A 17,463-nucleotide genomic window follows, 5' to 3' on the forward strand; every position below is an offset into this window, starting at 1 on the left:
ATTCAAGGGCTGAGGACATGAGTGGAAAGGGGTACTGGTTCTTAATGGTGATCTCGTTGAGCCACCAGTAGTCAATGCAGGGTTGTAGGGATCCATCCTTCTTTCCGACAAAGAAGAATCCTGCACAGGCTGGAGAGGTAGAAGGCCGAATGAAGCCGGACTTTAATGACTCCTGGATATAAGATTCAAAGGCGTTAGAATCTTCCCTTTAGGGGGTAGAGTTCCTGGAAGTAAGTCAATGGCACAATCATAGGGACAGTGGGATGGTAGAGATAATGCCCTTTGTTTGTTGAAGGCCAGGTGGAGATCAGAGTAAGAAGAAGGGATCTTGGTAGCTTCTTCCTGAGAAAGGTGCGTGGTCAAGTCATAAGGGAGGTTGACAACACAGAGTGAGACATTGAGTACCCCAGGCTAGAAGTTTGTTGTTGGACCAGGAGATGTGGGGGTTGTGCTTCCGTAACCATGGGTATGCCAGAACCAGAGGGTGTGAAGGGGAGTGGAAGAGTAGGAAGTGAATCTGTGTGTGCTCTGAAGTTAATATAAAAAGCTCTAAAATTCTACAAACATGATATGTGAAATTGATCTTTTTTGAAAATTGTCTCACATTGTGCTGAAAAGCTGCGATAATCCTAATGCACGGAAAGAACCTCCAAAAAACACCACACTTTTCTGACAATAAAATCTGGAATGCTGTAATTCAATCCTATTATATCTTCTTCAATGGAAGTGTTAAAGTGTAACCGTGAGATAAAGAGCAATTAAGTAGATTCAAACTGATCCCTGTGGTACTGCTATGATAGCTAGTCTGCAACCTTTCTGCATTTATGTTACAATACACTGTGCAAAAGGAAGAGAGTAAAATAATCTGATATACTTTTTTTTCCTAAACAAAGAGTAACTGTATCCCACTGCCTAGACAAAATTACAATCATTCCATCTTAAAAGCCTGTAATGAAATCCTTAGCAATATGATCTCTGAAAGGGCAGAGAAAAGAGATACAGATAAAAACTGTGTTTCTGAAGCCACTAGACCATGGTCTAGCAAGCTGCAGATGCTTCGCCGTCTACCAGAAGTCAGGATCCTAATTTATTGATTTCTGTGACTTGTAGCTTAGACAGCTTAATTGTGTCTTGTTTCTCTTCAAAGGATTAAAAAAAAGAACAACGCAGGTTGTTGAGTAACGATTTTCAGTAGCAAAGTGCAGTTTGCACATAGCTAATTTCAGTGGTATCACTGAGCTTCCTTATTTTAAACAGATAAGTCTACATATAAAATGAAAATAGTAAGTTAAATTCTTAAGATGGCAGTGCCTTTAGCATGTCTGATGGGCAAGGCTATAAATGAACTGTGACAAATGAACATAAATAAAATTAAGTATTAAACATAAATAAATGAACAAAGACCTATCTTTGTTAAAAGAACTAAGTGGAAAAATATTTATAATGTTATGTTACAGTGCCTTGCGAAAGTATTCGGCCCCCTTGAACTTTTCAACCTTTTGCCACATTTCAGGCTTCAAACATAAAGATATAAATTTTTTATTTTATGTGAAGAATCACCAACAAGTGGGACACAATTGTGAAGTGGAACGAAATCTATTGGATTTTTGAAACTTTTTTAACTAATAAAAAAATGAAAAGTGGGGCGTGCAAAATTATTCGGCCCCCTTGCGTTAATACTTTGTAGAGCCACCTTTTGCTGCGATTACAGCTGCAAGTCGCTTGGGGTATGTCTCTATCAGTTTTGCACATCGAGAGACTGAAATTCTTGCCCATTCTTCCTTGCAAAACAGCTCGAGCTCAGTGAGGTTGGATGGAGAGCGTTTGTGAACAGCAGTTTTCAGCTCTTTCCACAGATTCTCGATTGGATTCAGGTCTGGACTTTGACTTGGCCATTCAAACACCTGTATACGTTTATTTGTGAACCATTCCTTTGTAGATTTTGCTGTATGTTTGGGATCATTGTCTTGTTGGAAGATAAATCTCCGTCCCAGTTTCAGGTCTTTTGCAGACTCCAACAGGTTTTCATCCAGAATGGTCCTGTATTTGGCTGCATCCATCTTCCCCTCAATTTTAACCATCTTCCCTGTCCCTGCTGAAGAAAAGCAGGCCCAAACCATGATGCTGCCACCACCATGTTTGACAGTGGGGATGGTGTGTTGAGGGTGATGAGCTGTGTTGCTTTTACGCCAAACATATCGTTTTGCATTGTGGCCAAAAAGTTCGATTTTGGTTTCATCTGACCAGAGCACCTTCTTCCACATGTTTGGGGTGTCTCCCAGGTGGCTTGTGGCAAACTTTAGACGAGACTTTTTATGGATATCTTTGAGAAATGGCTTTCTTCTTGCCACTCTTCCATAAAGGCCAGATTTGTGCAGTGTAAGACTGATTGTTGTCCTATGGACAGACTCTCCCACCTCAGCTGTAGTTCTCTGCAGTTCATCCAGAGTGATCATGGGCCTCTTGGCTGCATCTCTGATCAGTCTTCTCCTTGTCTGAGCTGAAAGTTTAGAGGGACGGCCAGGTCTTGGTAGATTTGCAGTGGTCTGATACTCCTTCCATTTCAAGATGATCGCTTGCACAGTGCTCCTTGGGATGTTTGAAGCTTGGGAAATCTTTTTGTATCCAAATCCGGCTTTAAACTTCTCCACAACAGTATTACGGACCTGCCTGGTGTGTTCCTTGGTCTTCATGATGCTCTCTGCGCTTTCAACAGAACCTTGAGACTATCACAGAGCAGGTGCATTTATACAGAGACTTGATTACACACAGGTGGATTCTATTTATCACCATCAGTCATTTAGGACAACATTGGATCATTCAGAGATCCTCGCTGAACTTCTGGAGTGAGTTTGCTGCACTGAAAGTAAAGGGGCCGAATAATTTTGCACGCCCCACTTTTCATTTTTTTATTAGTTAAAAAAGTTTCAAAAATCCAATAGATTTCGTTCCACTTCACAATTGTGTCCCACTTGTTGGTGATTCTTCACATAAAATAAAAAATTTATATCTTTATGTTTGAAGCCTGAAATGTGGCAAAAGGTTGAAAAGTTCAAGGGGGCCGAATACTTTCGCAAGGCACTGTATGTGTCACTGGAAATATATTAGTTGATAGTTGCATAGTTGCATACTTTTTTCCCAGCAATTTTTACTTTCTAATAATCTTAAATATAAACCTGTTAAACTGTATAAATGTTGAAGGGTAGGGGCTTTTTCAGGTATGACTGGAACATGTAAAGACTTCACTTAATGCCAGGATTAAGGTTCACTCTTAATTAATTATTGCTTTGTGCAGATTCAGCATCCAGGCTCAACGGGAAACATGTCACTAATTATGTGATATAATTAATGCCTCTGATTATGAAGTGTTAACAATTTTTCACAAAAGGTCTGCAGCTCAAAATGGAAACAATGGAAACAAATTCATCTAGTTAAAAGTACAGACATATACATCAACACTATGCCGACTAGAGGATAGTATGCAGTTACCATACTAATGCTTAAGAGGTAACATGAAACGCCTTTTGAAATAATTTAAATAAGAAGTGAAAGAAAGATACCAGTAATGAAACAAGAACAGGGTCACAAATGAAAACTAAAAATAAATTCATTTAGGGCAAAGAATAGGAGACTTTTCTAGTTGTATCTAGAACAGGTTACCAAAAAAAAAAAACAGATACCATTAACAACTTAATCACTATGCAAGCTCTGCTCAACCACTGGTAGGATTAGATTGCAGTTGCCAAGCCCAACAATATTGCCGGGCAGAGGGGACAGTTTCCAACGTAGCTGTCACTAGGGGGACCGCCATTTTTCTTTCACTTCTTTCAAAACTCATGATTGCAAACTGCATTCAAATATAACTGGTTAGTAAGCATAGGCTTGCTGTGTGTTTCAGTGGAAGAGCTATAAACTAAGCAGCCAGTGAATCCATCCAACATCTAGCACTGGATTACTTTTAATGACAAATATGATATAGTGAGTTAAACATTGTAGGTTTTAGAAAGATAGTTATTATTAAATGATGAAAATTGTGATTCATTTGTATTTTTGCAACTAAAATTGAACAATTGTGTCTCTCATGGAATTCCTAACTATTCTTTGTTGTTTGCTTGATATAGTTTATTTTTTTTAAACAAAATGCACTCCAGGCCAGGGTTAGACTGGTGGTTAGATGTATAGATACAAACTTTTATTAAAACTTACTTAGAACTTATTTGATAAGAAAATGTACAGGAATGACCTCACTAAAATCAATGAAAAATATTTAGATTGCAATATTTAGATATGCTACTAATAAAATATAGTTTTATGAGAAAAAGCAAGGAAGAAAAAAACTAGCAGTTGGGGACACATTTTCAAATTTGTAAGGGGTCATCACCACAATATCTAATAACAGACTACTGTAAATTACCTATGCCACAGAAACATAAAATTGAAAAATCAAAAAAGAGCAGTTTGAGGCAGAAGTCAAACTAAAATAGATAGATAAAATGTAAGGCTCTGTTGAATTAATTGATAAATTGCCAATGTTTGAGTAGGGTTTACTATGATGCTGTTAATGTGTGATGTATAGGGGGGGATTTGAAAATATTTGTACTGGGGCCCATCCTAATCAAGTTCTGCCACTGGTGAAGCAGATTAGATATACATACTTTTTTACTGTTCCAGTGACAATGGCATCTGGAGAAAGACGATTTTCTTGTTTGAAACTCATGAAAAAGCTCCTTGTAATCAACAATATCTGTGGATCATCTGAACAGGTTGGCTGAACCTGCATTAGAACATTGAGCTGTGTTGGAGGTTGGACTTCAGGAGGGTCTGATTCTAAGCGTGAGTCAACACGCCTTTGCATTCTCAAAAAATGCATTCCCATAACGTCGTTATTGTGTGATGTTGCTGGTCGTGTTTAAATATAAAAAAATAGATGTTAGAAATTGCAGGAATTGGTTGGTTTCTTTGTGCTTATGTTTTGAAGAGAGATGAGTCCCTCTGTTCAGCTCTGCTCAGGATCGCCAGTTGGTTAACACTGGCTTTGACAGTCACTATCAGGTTCACGACATATAGATTGCTATTCAAAGAGAAGGGGTGACATTAGTTCATGAGCCATGAGCCCCTTTTATAAAAGCAAGATGGGCCAAACCTTATCCTTTCATATGCAACCTACTGTATCTTATGACAGTATATTCTTAAACAATGGTTAGAATTAGTATGCTCAACATATTCTGAAAAAAAATTAACATGAAGTAAAACTGTCAACTTCTAACACTGGAGTAAAATACTTGATTAAATTATAGCTGGGTATTTATGAAAAAGTTAAAAAAAACTTGTAATATCATGTAAATTTAAAAATTATTATTAAAGTATAATAACTTTAACCCTAACTGCTCCAGGGGCGCCGTATAATGGCAGACCCTGCGCTCTGACCCCAAGCTTCTCTCCCTGTCTGTGTGTCTGTGTCTCCATGGAGAAAAGCTGGGGTATGCGAAAAGACGAATTCCTAATGCAAGAAATTGTATAGGGCTAATAAAGAAACATTAACATTAAGAAATGATTTATGTATGTGTGTATTTAAAAACACTAAACACACTGCACCAGCATATTTATATATTTACTTAAAGGGGGGGAGGTTATTCCATAAGCCAACAGAACAGTGGTTTCAAAAGCTTCTGTGTTAGTAAACAATTCTCCTTTGAGAAAGCCCTTAGAGTGACAAGATGAAAACCCCTGGCACTGCTGTAAAATATCAAATGCCAACCAGGGCAGAAGGAACAGTCATGCCAAGTGGATTAAAAGCCAGAGCTCTGCATGAGAGCAGTGCTTCTCCCAGTAAGCCTTGGAGAACTTCTGGAATTTATGGCAAGCAATTACAAATGCACACAATGACAACTAGGTCAGTGTGTACACAAGCAATTAGTATGTCAGGTTGATATTACAGCATTTACTAATTAGTCCTAATTACTTACTTAAAATATTCAAGTAATGTTTTATGAGAAAATGTCCTGTTCTGTTTTTGAGTGTTTCTAAATCTAAAACATTAACCAATCTAATTTTCTGTTATACATCTTGACATATGCCTCAAAATAACACTTCTCCTATGTGCATGGGAAACTATCAATAGTGTATTATAATGTTGTATTTCATCACCAAGCAATTGCACTCAGGTCTTTCTGTGGATCTGTGGTACACCAGTACACCAGTACACCAGTGAATATGGAGAACAAAACATTTAACATTTAAAATCATATATTCAATTTTGTATAGAACTAAATTAACCTCTACAATAGCCACTAACTGATAATTAATCATCTTAAGACTGGAAATTAAACAGATCAGTTTCCTGATTATAACAGGAAAAAATTAAATTTTTTTATTTAATTAAATTATTTAACAGATATTATCTGCAGATATTGTGTTCCGAACAATTCTGACAACAAACCAATATCTATAATTTGCATCACAGAAATTCTGTATTTATATTAACATTACCCTTGAAGATATTCATTTTTGAATATTTTGAATATTCTTCACACCACTTTATTTTACTCTTCTGTACAAAATAAATAAAAACCAAATTCGTTTATTAGTGACTATTCAGCAAGATCCAGTGTAAATTCCTCTCTGCCATTTTTAGGAAAATGAATACAAAAGGCCTACTTAGTATTTAGAAATGGTTGTGAAACTCCTTAGTGAAAAAAAATATTTGCTTTTCATGACATTTAAAACCCAAAAGCCAAACAGGATTTTGTCTCAGCCAACTAGTAGTTGGTGTAGAATAAATGTATTGTGGTTATAAATCCCACAAGTAATTTCCAGGATTGGAAATTTATTTAATACTACAAAATATCATATTGTATTTTTCTCTATCATAATTGTTTATTGAATATATTTTAGTGAACAGAAATCTGTAACAAAATAGAATGGAAGCAAATATATACATTGAAATACAACAATCCTATATGCTGCACTGATATGGTATTTTTTTAAGTTAGAGTGTAACTGTGTATGTAAGTATAATGATAAAAGAAACGTTTTATAAATGTATAGTTTCAAACAACATGGGAGTGATTTCATTAAACCAACTGACTTACCTAATAGAGGCTTGACAAATTTTCTAGAAGGGTATAAATGCAGATGTAATATAGATTATTCTGAGATACTGATGATGCATAATGAAATAACTGATATTACTGCAATGTGAAAAGCCTACACATTTTTTCCTATCCTTTTCTTTTATTTGTGATATTAGTGGGACAGGCACCAACACAAGCTCACCATCTGCCAGACTACCAGGGTGCCAAGGACAACTCATTAAGGGTAATTAAGAATTCTGGCACTTGGAACCTTACAGAATAACTATAATTTAGTCTTTTGAGTTGGAAACATCTTTGTTTGAGAATGAAAAAAAATGAAAAGAGAATGGAAAAAAATGAAAAGAGCAATCAGCATTTCTTCTATCCCGCTTAATTCAGTCCTGAGATGATTTATCATCTCTGTAATACGGAAACTATTCAGTAGCGTGAAAAAGAACAATAATTACTTGCACCTGGATATCAATGAATTAGCTCAGCTATCTTGTTTGGGAGAAAAGAAGGGTGAAAAAATATTTGATACAGAACACATTCTGATGCTATTCTTCCAGAATTTTTTCTAATTTTAAACAACTTTTAAAAATGAGTAAAAAAAACATCTATTGCCTAAACAGTTGTTTACAAATGAATAATATATTAATGTACATTTCCTTCAACAATGCTTTATTCCTGACAAAGAAACCTAGATAGTGATCTACTCCAAGTATCACACAAGTGAGTCACATACAATCTAATATTTGTAAAATTAAATTAAAACATAATCTCTAGTGATTAGTAGGCAGTCACTAATATTAAAAATAAATAAATAAATGAAGCAAGCCAAAGTTTCAACAAAACTCAGGTGAATACACATTTTCCATCCTGATCTATATGAAGCTTAGAATTGTGAAACATTTCTCTCAAAAATTCTATTTAATGAACCACATACTGTATGTGAATAACAAGCAATTTGAAAACAACACTACATGGTATTTGCATCATTTAGGATTCACAACAACCGTTAAACAGGCACTCATCACCATTTGATTAACTGGGAAAGAAATCAAAGGCTTTTTCATTTATACGTAAAAATCTTGAGACCTGCTTCTGCTTATTAAAATTGTTCGCTTTGTTATTGTAGGCATATCATGCTAATGAATTGTAACACTTCACTAACATAAACTGATTGGAACCAAACATGTATAATATACATACTGTATAAGGAACAAGTAACATGTTTATTCCATGCAGAAAGGAGAAGAAAGAAAACACGTTTTGGCCGTGGAGCTTTCTTCAGGTGTGAGAAAGATAGACGTTGTTTTCTTTCTTCTCTTTTCTGCATGGAATAAACCTATTACTTGTTCCTTTGCAGCCTACACATGCTGATGCAGCTACTCACCTGAACTACTTTAAGATAGATAGATATAACTAGATTACTAATTATTTTTGTTTTATAAGAACCATTTTTTATTTTAAATTTGTCAAAATCATTACAAGAAAATAATACAACTGTATAAATTTTATAGAAAAAAAACATATTAATATTGGAAGCCCTGATCTTTTTTTCCCCTGACATACAGTAGATTATTTACTGAATGCAAAGATAACCTTGGTTCCCACGCACACACTTTCTTCAAATTATCAAGTTTATATATGATGCAATATAGAAGTACTCTATATTCAAATACCTCAGTACAGATGCCACGTGGTATGAGCTTTTCTCTATAATGCCCTCTTATAAACAGATTAAATATAAATGGAAACATTAAGTAATCTGACATGCTGTATATACCCCCTGACTTTTTTAAACAGGAACTGACATATGTTTGGGCTTTAAAAAAAAGGATTTAGAAATACAGAGAAATATGCCCAAACCAAGTCATGCAATTGTTATACTGTGGTGCTAACTACACCCACTACTTATACTTATATACTTATAGATGTAAGAACATCTGTATACATTTACAAAGAAAGAAAACTATACTATGCAATGTATAAAAAGTCAGTACAATACATACGTTCATTATGGAGAGAGGTTTAGTAATATTATTGATCTGCAGGTTGTTGTTGTAGTGTCCATTTTCAAGTTTTAAAGTATGAAACTGGACTTTTATATTTAATATAGCCACTCTAATTGTTTATCGTCATGAGATGCTTAAAATGTATCAGCTTGGAAGATCAAGTAGCAGTTCAGATAGTGTCAGCACCTCCGTTAAACGATAGCTTTCACTGATGTCCGCTGTAAGTGCCAAAACAAAGCTCTCTCTGAAGAACCTTTTCATGTTTCAGCTTTCTACTGCTATTTTTCATTCTTGGTTGTGACGTTTTAATGTAGTCGTTTTTCCCTCCACACTGAACATCTGTCTTTTGAGAATATGTATCAAATAACAGATGATGTATGCTTGGTCTCTATGAACAGTTTTACATGTAAGGGCAGAAAAATACCCACACAATCGTTCTAAAAAAACACTTTTAAAATGTGCTTTTTCAGGTATGTCCTTTGGGGATATGCGGATATCACTGTAGTCATACTCTATTCACTACTTTTTTTTCTCAGATGGAGTTAGCATTTAAATCACTCAAGTATTTAATGCTTACTGTTTTCTGATTTAACAACATCAGGATATTCACAACCAATTAATCATATTTAGCTCACTGTTAAAAATACCCTAATACAAAAAACTTTAAAAGTCTTTTTTGTAGTCTATATGAGCGTTACTCAATTTTGTCCTGCAGGACTCAGCTCTTAACCAATTAGGGCAATTAATGTCTAGTTGATTGTCAAGATCTTTTTTGTCTCTTAAATAGTTATCTGGGATTAGTAATTATTATCAACTTTGAGACATTTGCTGGGTTTCTACTCCCATTCAGGTGTGTGGAATGTAAGTAATTGGACCTCAGAGGAACAGTCAAACTTTTGTGGGAGAGTGTGATACAGTGTCATTCCTGTCTCTGTCTGCGATTCATTAATCAGTCACCTATTAATAGTGGTTTTGAGAGAAGAGAGCAACCACTTACTATGCAAGTTGAGCAGAGAATGGTGTTTATGAAATGTCTGGGAGAGTGCACCTGCAGCAGGGTATTTTTTCATACCAGACAGAGCAAAGAGTTATGTTAAAAGACTTATTCAAGCACGAAGTAAAATTACAGGGAGCACCTGTATTAAATGTGGTAAATGATTAAGTTAGTTCACTTGGGACAAAAGGGGACAAAAGAAACAGAAGACGCAGGGGTTCTCCAGGACCTGAACAGAGAACCCTTGGTCCATATAATGGGACCAGTAGGGGCGCTCACCCTGTGGTCTGTGTGGATTCTAATGTCCCAGTATAGTGACAGTGACTATACGGTCCTTTTTTATAAGATGTAAACTGACTCTCTGTCCTGACTCTCTGTGGTCATTCCAGGGCATTTCTCGAAAAGAGTAGGGGTGTAGCCCCGCTGTCCTAGCCAAATTTCCCCCTAGCCTTTACCAATCATGGCCTCCTAATTATCCTCATCAATGAATTGGCTTCATTATTCCGTTTTCCTCCCCACTGATAGCGTACTGGCGTACTTTGGTTGCCGTCACATTATCCAGGTGGGGCTACACATTGGTGGTGGTGGTGGAGACGAGTCCCAATTACCTGTAGAGAGCTTTGAGTGGAGTGTCCAGAAAAGTGTAAGGATTATTTATTATCATTTATTATTTCTTTTTACAAAACACTGCAATACATTAATATGTTGAGACGGGCTAAGGGGCAAAATTGGGCCAAAAAAAAGAAAATGATTAACCAAATCTAATTTTGCACTGGATTCTAAATCTCAGTGTAGAAAAATAAGGCAGAAAACTACATTCAAATAGTAATGTTACACAAATATAATTCAAGTTGTTTATTTTAAGTTTGGTTTAATTATATGGACTACTTTGTAAACTTAAAAAGTACATATTGAAAGAAAACCGAGAGCGCTACTAATAAAAATACCTTTTCAGGAAAAGGGACGTACTTTACCAAACTAAGCAAAGTAATTGTTCAAAGTAGGAACCTCATTGTAACCCATCAAAAGCAATTAATACATAAAATTATGAAATATTCAGAATCTGCTTTCTACATGCAGAATTTATACTAGCTCTTTGAATGCAGAATTTCCTTGCCCTGCATCTAATGTACATGTAACAAACTGCATCCCTGTCCAAGACTTGACACTGGTTAGGCATAACAGGGACACATTAATGACTTCATTGCATCTCAAAGAAATGCAATCTCTAAGATCACAGGTTCTATCATGAAATTTGTATTATTTGTATAAAACAAATAAATGATCCATCATGGACAACAAACTTATCTTTTTACTAGAATACTGCAAAACAGGCTTGCACTCAACATTTGCATTGGCATTTCACAAACGTTTATTCACTGCATAAATGGGAATTAAACAAGAAAAAAGAAAATATGTTCCATTGGGCAAATATTGGAAATACTGTTAAACAGCTATTGCACTTTTCTAAGACTACACAGCAGTCTATACATGGTTATTAGGCCTAAATAAAAGGGACATTATCAATGAAATTCTAACCTCTTGCTTTCTGGAGACCTATTAATGGCACTTCAAAGTCACTAAATTTCCCCTAGGACGAATGCAGCCAGTCCTTTAATAAAATGAAACCCAGTTTTAGAAGAAGATGACTCCTTGGGGATGTCTGAACACACTACCACACCTGCAAAATTCCTAACTGCTATGGTACATTTGAAGTCTTGCCTATAATAAGGTCTCCATAGGTTCAATCTGACAATGAGTTTAAAAACGATAGGTTAAAATGTTTCCTTCTGTTGTCACCTACTTAAGACAATGTTAAATAAAGGGGAAATATTTTCAAGTAGTCAGCTCCATAATAATCTTTATCACATAATATTCACGATTGTTGCAAATAAAACTATGACTCCTCTTCATGTATAAAATAAAGCTATACATGTTTAAAATATATAGTACTTGAAAATTATTTTCACATAATTATAATTATATTTTCATATAATTTAACTATTCTATGGCTACTTTTTAATATGGATGATGCAAAGCTCTTGTGTAACTTGACCAAAAACATTCACACTTGAGATTTACAAAACAATATATTATTTATTAGTGATTTAATATGTGCACATTTCTGAAAAAATTCAATGATGTACAGTAGCAGTTGCTTCGCAGTTTTGAACATTTCCATAGCATAATGCTGTACTTTAATCAGTAATACAAAAAACATTGAATGACTGAAGTCTACGTCTACTATGTACAGTATCTATAAGGCATCGTCAAAAACACTGATAAAGCAGAAGCTGCAGACACAGTCTAGAACAATGTAAGGTTATATTGAATTCACTGACATACTGTATATGTAGTGGAATATACTGTATCTGGCACTGGCACTTACAGTAAATGAAAGGGTGGCAGTATCAGTTGCTCTGATTCTGTAGAGTTTTCAATCAGATACAGTAAAGTTCTTCATTTCAATTAGATGTTAAATTCTGGAACACTTCACACACCGCTGCGTGTGTAGCAGGTATGACAAACTGTCTTGGGTTATATCCTAAGTAATTACAGTATTAATTCAGATCAAGAAGATTATACATCAGCATCCATTAGGGTCATCATTACTTTAATGAAAAGTCAATACCAGTTGCTCCCACAGGAAAAGCCCTCCTCTGTGCTAAAAGAGGCAGTGAGGTGCAAACAGTGCATTATTAAATATAGATGACATGGAGAATTATGGCAGGGCAGCATAATTGTATTCCTTTTCCTAATCAAATAGTTCATTTCCTAAGGGAGGAAGGTCTATGTCTGTGCTTTATGCATTGGTGTAGATTGTGCGAATGCACCGGGGGCCCCATGTGTAGGCCCCGGTATGACACACAATGTGTTAAGCATTGTATGTTTCAGCAATAGAACTATTTTTCTGACATGGTTATTGTGATTCACTCATACCTATACCACTAATATTGAAAGCCTGTTCCAGTCGTGACACTTTCTGAATAGTCTTCCATCATTTGCTTGACGATAAAGTATTTCTTGAAATAAATTCCAGTTAAGGCCAGGGTTTTTGGTTAGAATGTGTTGATATAAAGTTTACTTAACTAACGTATGCTGTATAAATGAGAGGACTTACACAAGTGACTATGTAAAGGTCTGTGTGAAATATATTAATTGTGGTATTTAAATATACTAATTACAAAATAAAGTTTTATGGGAAAAGGCAGGCAGAACAAAAATGGATGCTGGTGTCAATTTTTAAATTTAATGATGGCTTATAACCACAATTCTATAAAATATACTATGTTACTTATGCTACAAAAAGCATAAAAGTAGAGCTTCTAAAAGAAATACCAAAACAGAGTAGCAGTCAAACTGACTAAAATGATGTTTTTCTGGGTCTCACCTGACAAAAAGATTGAGCATGAAGCCCACTGTAAGTCAACCAAAATTGACTGGCTCACCACTTGCTAGCAACATACAATGTATGCAGTGCTCCTGTGGGGACTGGGCAGGCAGAGAGATGAACAATTCACTATACCAGTGACCTCCAGCAACTCTCATGAGCAGTAGACTGGAGTCAGGTCAACGTCCTCCAACAGAGGACATTTTACTGAAAAGCTTAGAGCTGGACAAGCAAAAAAGTATATTGTATGAAAGGGCTCTACAAAGAGATTGTAGATGATTTTGTTGAATGGGAGGCTCAGAGGATGAATTTCAAATAAATGAGTAGGTTACTTTATTATGTTGTATCTTGTGCATGATGTTAAGAGAGAGGCACTGGAAAAGGGGTCCATAAAAATATCTGATTGTCAAGTTCTGCCACTGCATTTATTTATAGGTTGTCCTCTACAATTGAGAGCAAACAAAACCATAAAATACACTAGAAGAAGTTATTAAGTAACAAAAGTTCAACAATCTGTATTCCACACATTTAACATTAAATAAGAATAGAGGAAGTATATATTACCATTTTTAATACTTTAGGAACTGTATTCTCTTGGTATCTACATTTGCTCATATTTACTTATATTTTTAATTTTATAAGCGACTCCTTATTGGAAAGGTAACAATGTTACTGCAAATATTTAAATTTTAAATGGAATCCTCACTTCAGGTTCAAACAATACATTCTATCAATGTTCTAATGTCATATAAGTCATATTGTTTTTTTTTAAAGGATTATATACATGACTAGATTTCAATGTTTATTTTTTTGACAATTCAATGTTTTGAAATTTTGTCTATGTTTAACCTTCCCTACAATAATCACATCAATATAAACAATTCACTGACAATTTAGAAGAAAATGCTTGATAAAATCAGAAAAAATCCATTAAACTGGTAATCAAGCTACAATTCTTGCTTTGCCAGAAGGTTTATCTCATACAGAAAGCAAATATGTTTACATATAAAGTCTTTTTCAGTAAGTGATTTGACAGAATATGAACAAACTATATTATACTGTATATTGCATTGTGTATTAAACACATGCAAAGCCATCATTCATACATCCCTGAAATGGCAGCAGCAGTAGTTTCTCAGAGTTAGAGTCATGACAGTCAATACATTACCTGCAGTACCAGTGAAAGATTTTATCTGTCTCAGCCTGTTGAATACAAAGCTGACATTATTTTCCCATCAAAAAAATAAATAGAAAATAAACCATTTTTTAAAATGCTTGAAAGAAAAATGTAAGACATTGCCAAGACAACCTTATGCATAAATATTTGATTTGAGTAATGTAAGCTTAAACTCACAGAGCCTTAACTCTGGAACACTTCCATCTGAAAGAAATATAGTAGTGATATTTCTTGACAAACAAGAATCTCCAATAGTTGAAGCTGATTTTAAACTAACAAGTTCAAAAACCGTTTCTCAGTTTATTATAAATCACAGATTTGTGAGAGCCATTGATTTTAGAACCTAACTCAAATAATTGCAACAATGTGCAGAAAACATTGTGTATTAAGTCAAGGAATCCAGTGCTAAGAATACAAAATAACAGATTAAACCCATCTGAATATCAAAACGTGCTGCTATGTACAAATAAAAAGAAACCCCTGTGTTCATTTGAACAAAGTTCCTTCAAGTAATACTTCTACAAAAATACTTCCATAAAAATCAAAAATTGCTTTTTAAAAGACCAACATTCTCAACAGACTCTGTTAATGCCAAAGTTGAATTTGTCAAACAAAATAGAACTATTCTTCACATGCAAAGACAGAGAGGTTTTCATTACAAAAGCTTCTGAACTATTCTTAAGTTCTCTAATGGATATGGTGGATATTGTGTTCCACATTTCAGGGTGACGATAAATGCATGTCATCCTCAGACAATGCATGATTTGTTACAAGTGATTGCTGCTGCTTAACAGTCTGGATCTTTGTAGTTGTAGTAGTAGTTAAGGTAATAGTAAGAGAAATAGAAAGAATTCATGGTGATGGTGTAAGATGTCAGCACCTTTATAAGGCTCCACAACTAAAATGATGTATTTTTTCTTTCTACTTTTCAATATGGAATTGAGCTTTAATTGTTCCTTTGAAGTTTTCCTGTTGGCGCAGCACCCCAACCATTATGGTAATAATAGTTTTCCCGATATAGTAAATCACCTAAAACAACACATTTCCAATGCCCTCTACTTTGGCTTTAATGCACCCCACTGAATACAGAAACAAAAAAACTATTATGCAAGTGTGGTAACAAAGCCCAAACAAGAACATAAGTTAAATTCATCAGACTAAAGAATTTACAAGCTGAATGAAAGATAAGTTCCAACCCTACGACAATTTCAGTTTTCAAGCTGGTCATTTGAAAGTGGGTTTTCCTTTTTTTCATAAGACTACAGCATGTATCCAATGGACAGCCACTTAATACATCTAGTACTTAATACTTGTGATAGGAGAATGTTTGGAAGTTTTTATTTACATGCATATTTGAACCGTAGTACAAAAGAAGTGAAAACACTTTTCAAAACATTTCGTAACAAATTGAACTTAACTTGTATTAAATGAATTCTCAAGATTTTTAAGATCATTCTTCAGGTTTTCTTTCAAGAAATTAGATTCTGAAACATTATTCCAGCACATTAATGATTGAACACACCAGTGATTTTGTTACTTAAGCCTTTGATACTGTCTCCACTCACCTGCCTGGTTGGTTGTCACATTTAGAGTGACAGACTGTCTGGGTTGGGCGCTGAGAGCTGAAACGCCATTAACTGCCTCCACCTCGAAAGTGTAATTTGTGTGGGCCAGAAGATCTGCCACCATCACAGAGGTGTTGCGTAGGTTCCTATGATGAGGGAGGTACCTGACATGGCTGCCACATTCTTCACACTGATTGGAGTCTGAACTGCACTTCTTGCAAATTATGTTGTAAGTCACATCCTTCCGGCCTCCTGTTACTGCAGGTGCCATCCATTCCAGGAACACACTTGTTTCATTCACATTTGAGATTGCATTTCGAGGAGCTGAGGGTGGCTCTAGAGTGTAGGGATAAAATCACAACCTTCAAGTAAACTAGAAATAATAACCATTTATATACAACTTTGTGACCAAGCAAACAAGTTGTTTCCTGTTATTTTATACTGACAAATGTACATTTTACAGAGGTAAAAATATGAATCACACATTTTAAAATATGTCTGACTTTAGAGCTTAAACAAAAGGGACAGGGGTTTGGGTTATTTTATTTTTTTTACACCTAAAGTTTCACAATTCATGTGAACATGCACTTAACCTAGGTTGGAGTCTGAAGTTTTGGACTTATCCTTAACTCTAATATACGTACAGCAATAAGATATTGAAATAATTTCAGAAGCTTCTTTAATTAAAGAGTATGCAGTTACTTGTGCAGTCCATATTGGGTGGGTCATTGTCCCTCCTGAAGTAGCCATCCTCACACTGGCAGGTGGTAGAGGCCTCTACATAGGTGTGACTGTGAAGAGGACACTTACTGCACCCAGGGCTCTGAGTAGAGGGTCTAAAGAAACCCGCTATGCAGACTGGAATAGACACAAGAGAAAGAAAATGAACAGTGAAAATCATGTGAAAAAATATTTATTGTTTTAGTCACAAATGTTTTTGTTTAAATATCTTTAATGGGAAGTAAAAACTGTATTTAAAACATGCCCTTGATGAAACTCCTATCATGATCTTGGATTCTGATTTTAAACAGCTCTTGAGAATCTGCATGTACACATAGCTTTTAGTATGCTTAGACATACTGCAAACAGCTTACTGTTTGCTAAGTATTCCTGTGGCTGCATTATCACTCTTTGCAAACAAATATGTGAATATCATTTTTCAACTAACTTTCAAACATAAAAAGGTCCCAGTACTAAATGTAATTCACTCTTTCTCACACAGAATACCAATTCAATTCATGAGGC

General features: G+C 35.1%; 1 protein-coding gene across 3 annotated transcripts in view; it reads right to left on the reverse strand.

Moving 5' to 3' along the window:
• The window catches only part of unm_sa34860 (un-named sa34860), a 142,803-nt gene that overhangs the window by 39,102 nt on the left and 86,238 nt on the right, over window positions 1-17,463 (reverse strand). For all 3 annotated transcript variants that reach the window (XM_088630235.1, XM_088630233.1, XM_088630236.1), the window contains exons 4-5: window positions 16,921-17,076; window positions 16,219-16,554 (exon numbers count right to left, since the gene is read on the reverse strand). In XM_088630235.1, the coding sequence (XP_088486361.1) occupies window positions 16,219-16,554; window positions 16,921-17,076 (492 nt within the window). The remainder of the gene's footprint in view (window positions 1-16,218; window positions 16,555-16,920; window positions 17,077-17,463) is intronic.

This window comes from Lepisosteus platostomus, chromosome 4, assembly GCF_059453375.1.
Source record: "Lepisosteus platostomus isolate fLepPlt1 chromosome 4, fLepPlt1.hap1, whole genome shotgun sequence".
Taxonomy (NCBI): domain Eukaryota; kingdom Metazoa; phylum Chordata; class Actinopteri; order Semionotiformes; family Lepisosteidae; genus Lepisosteus; species Lepisosteus platostomus.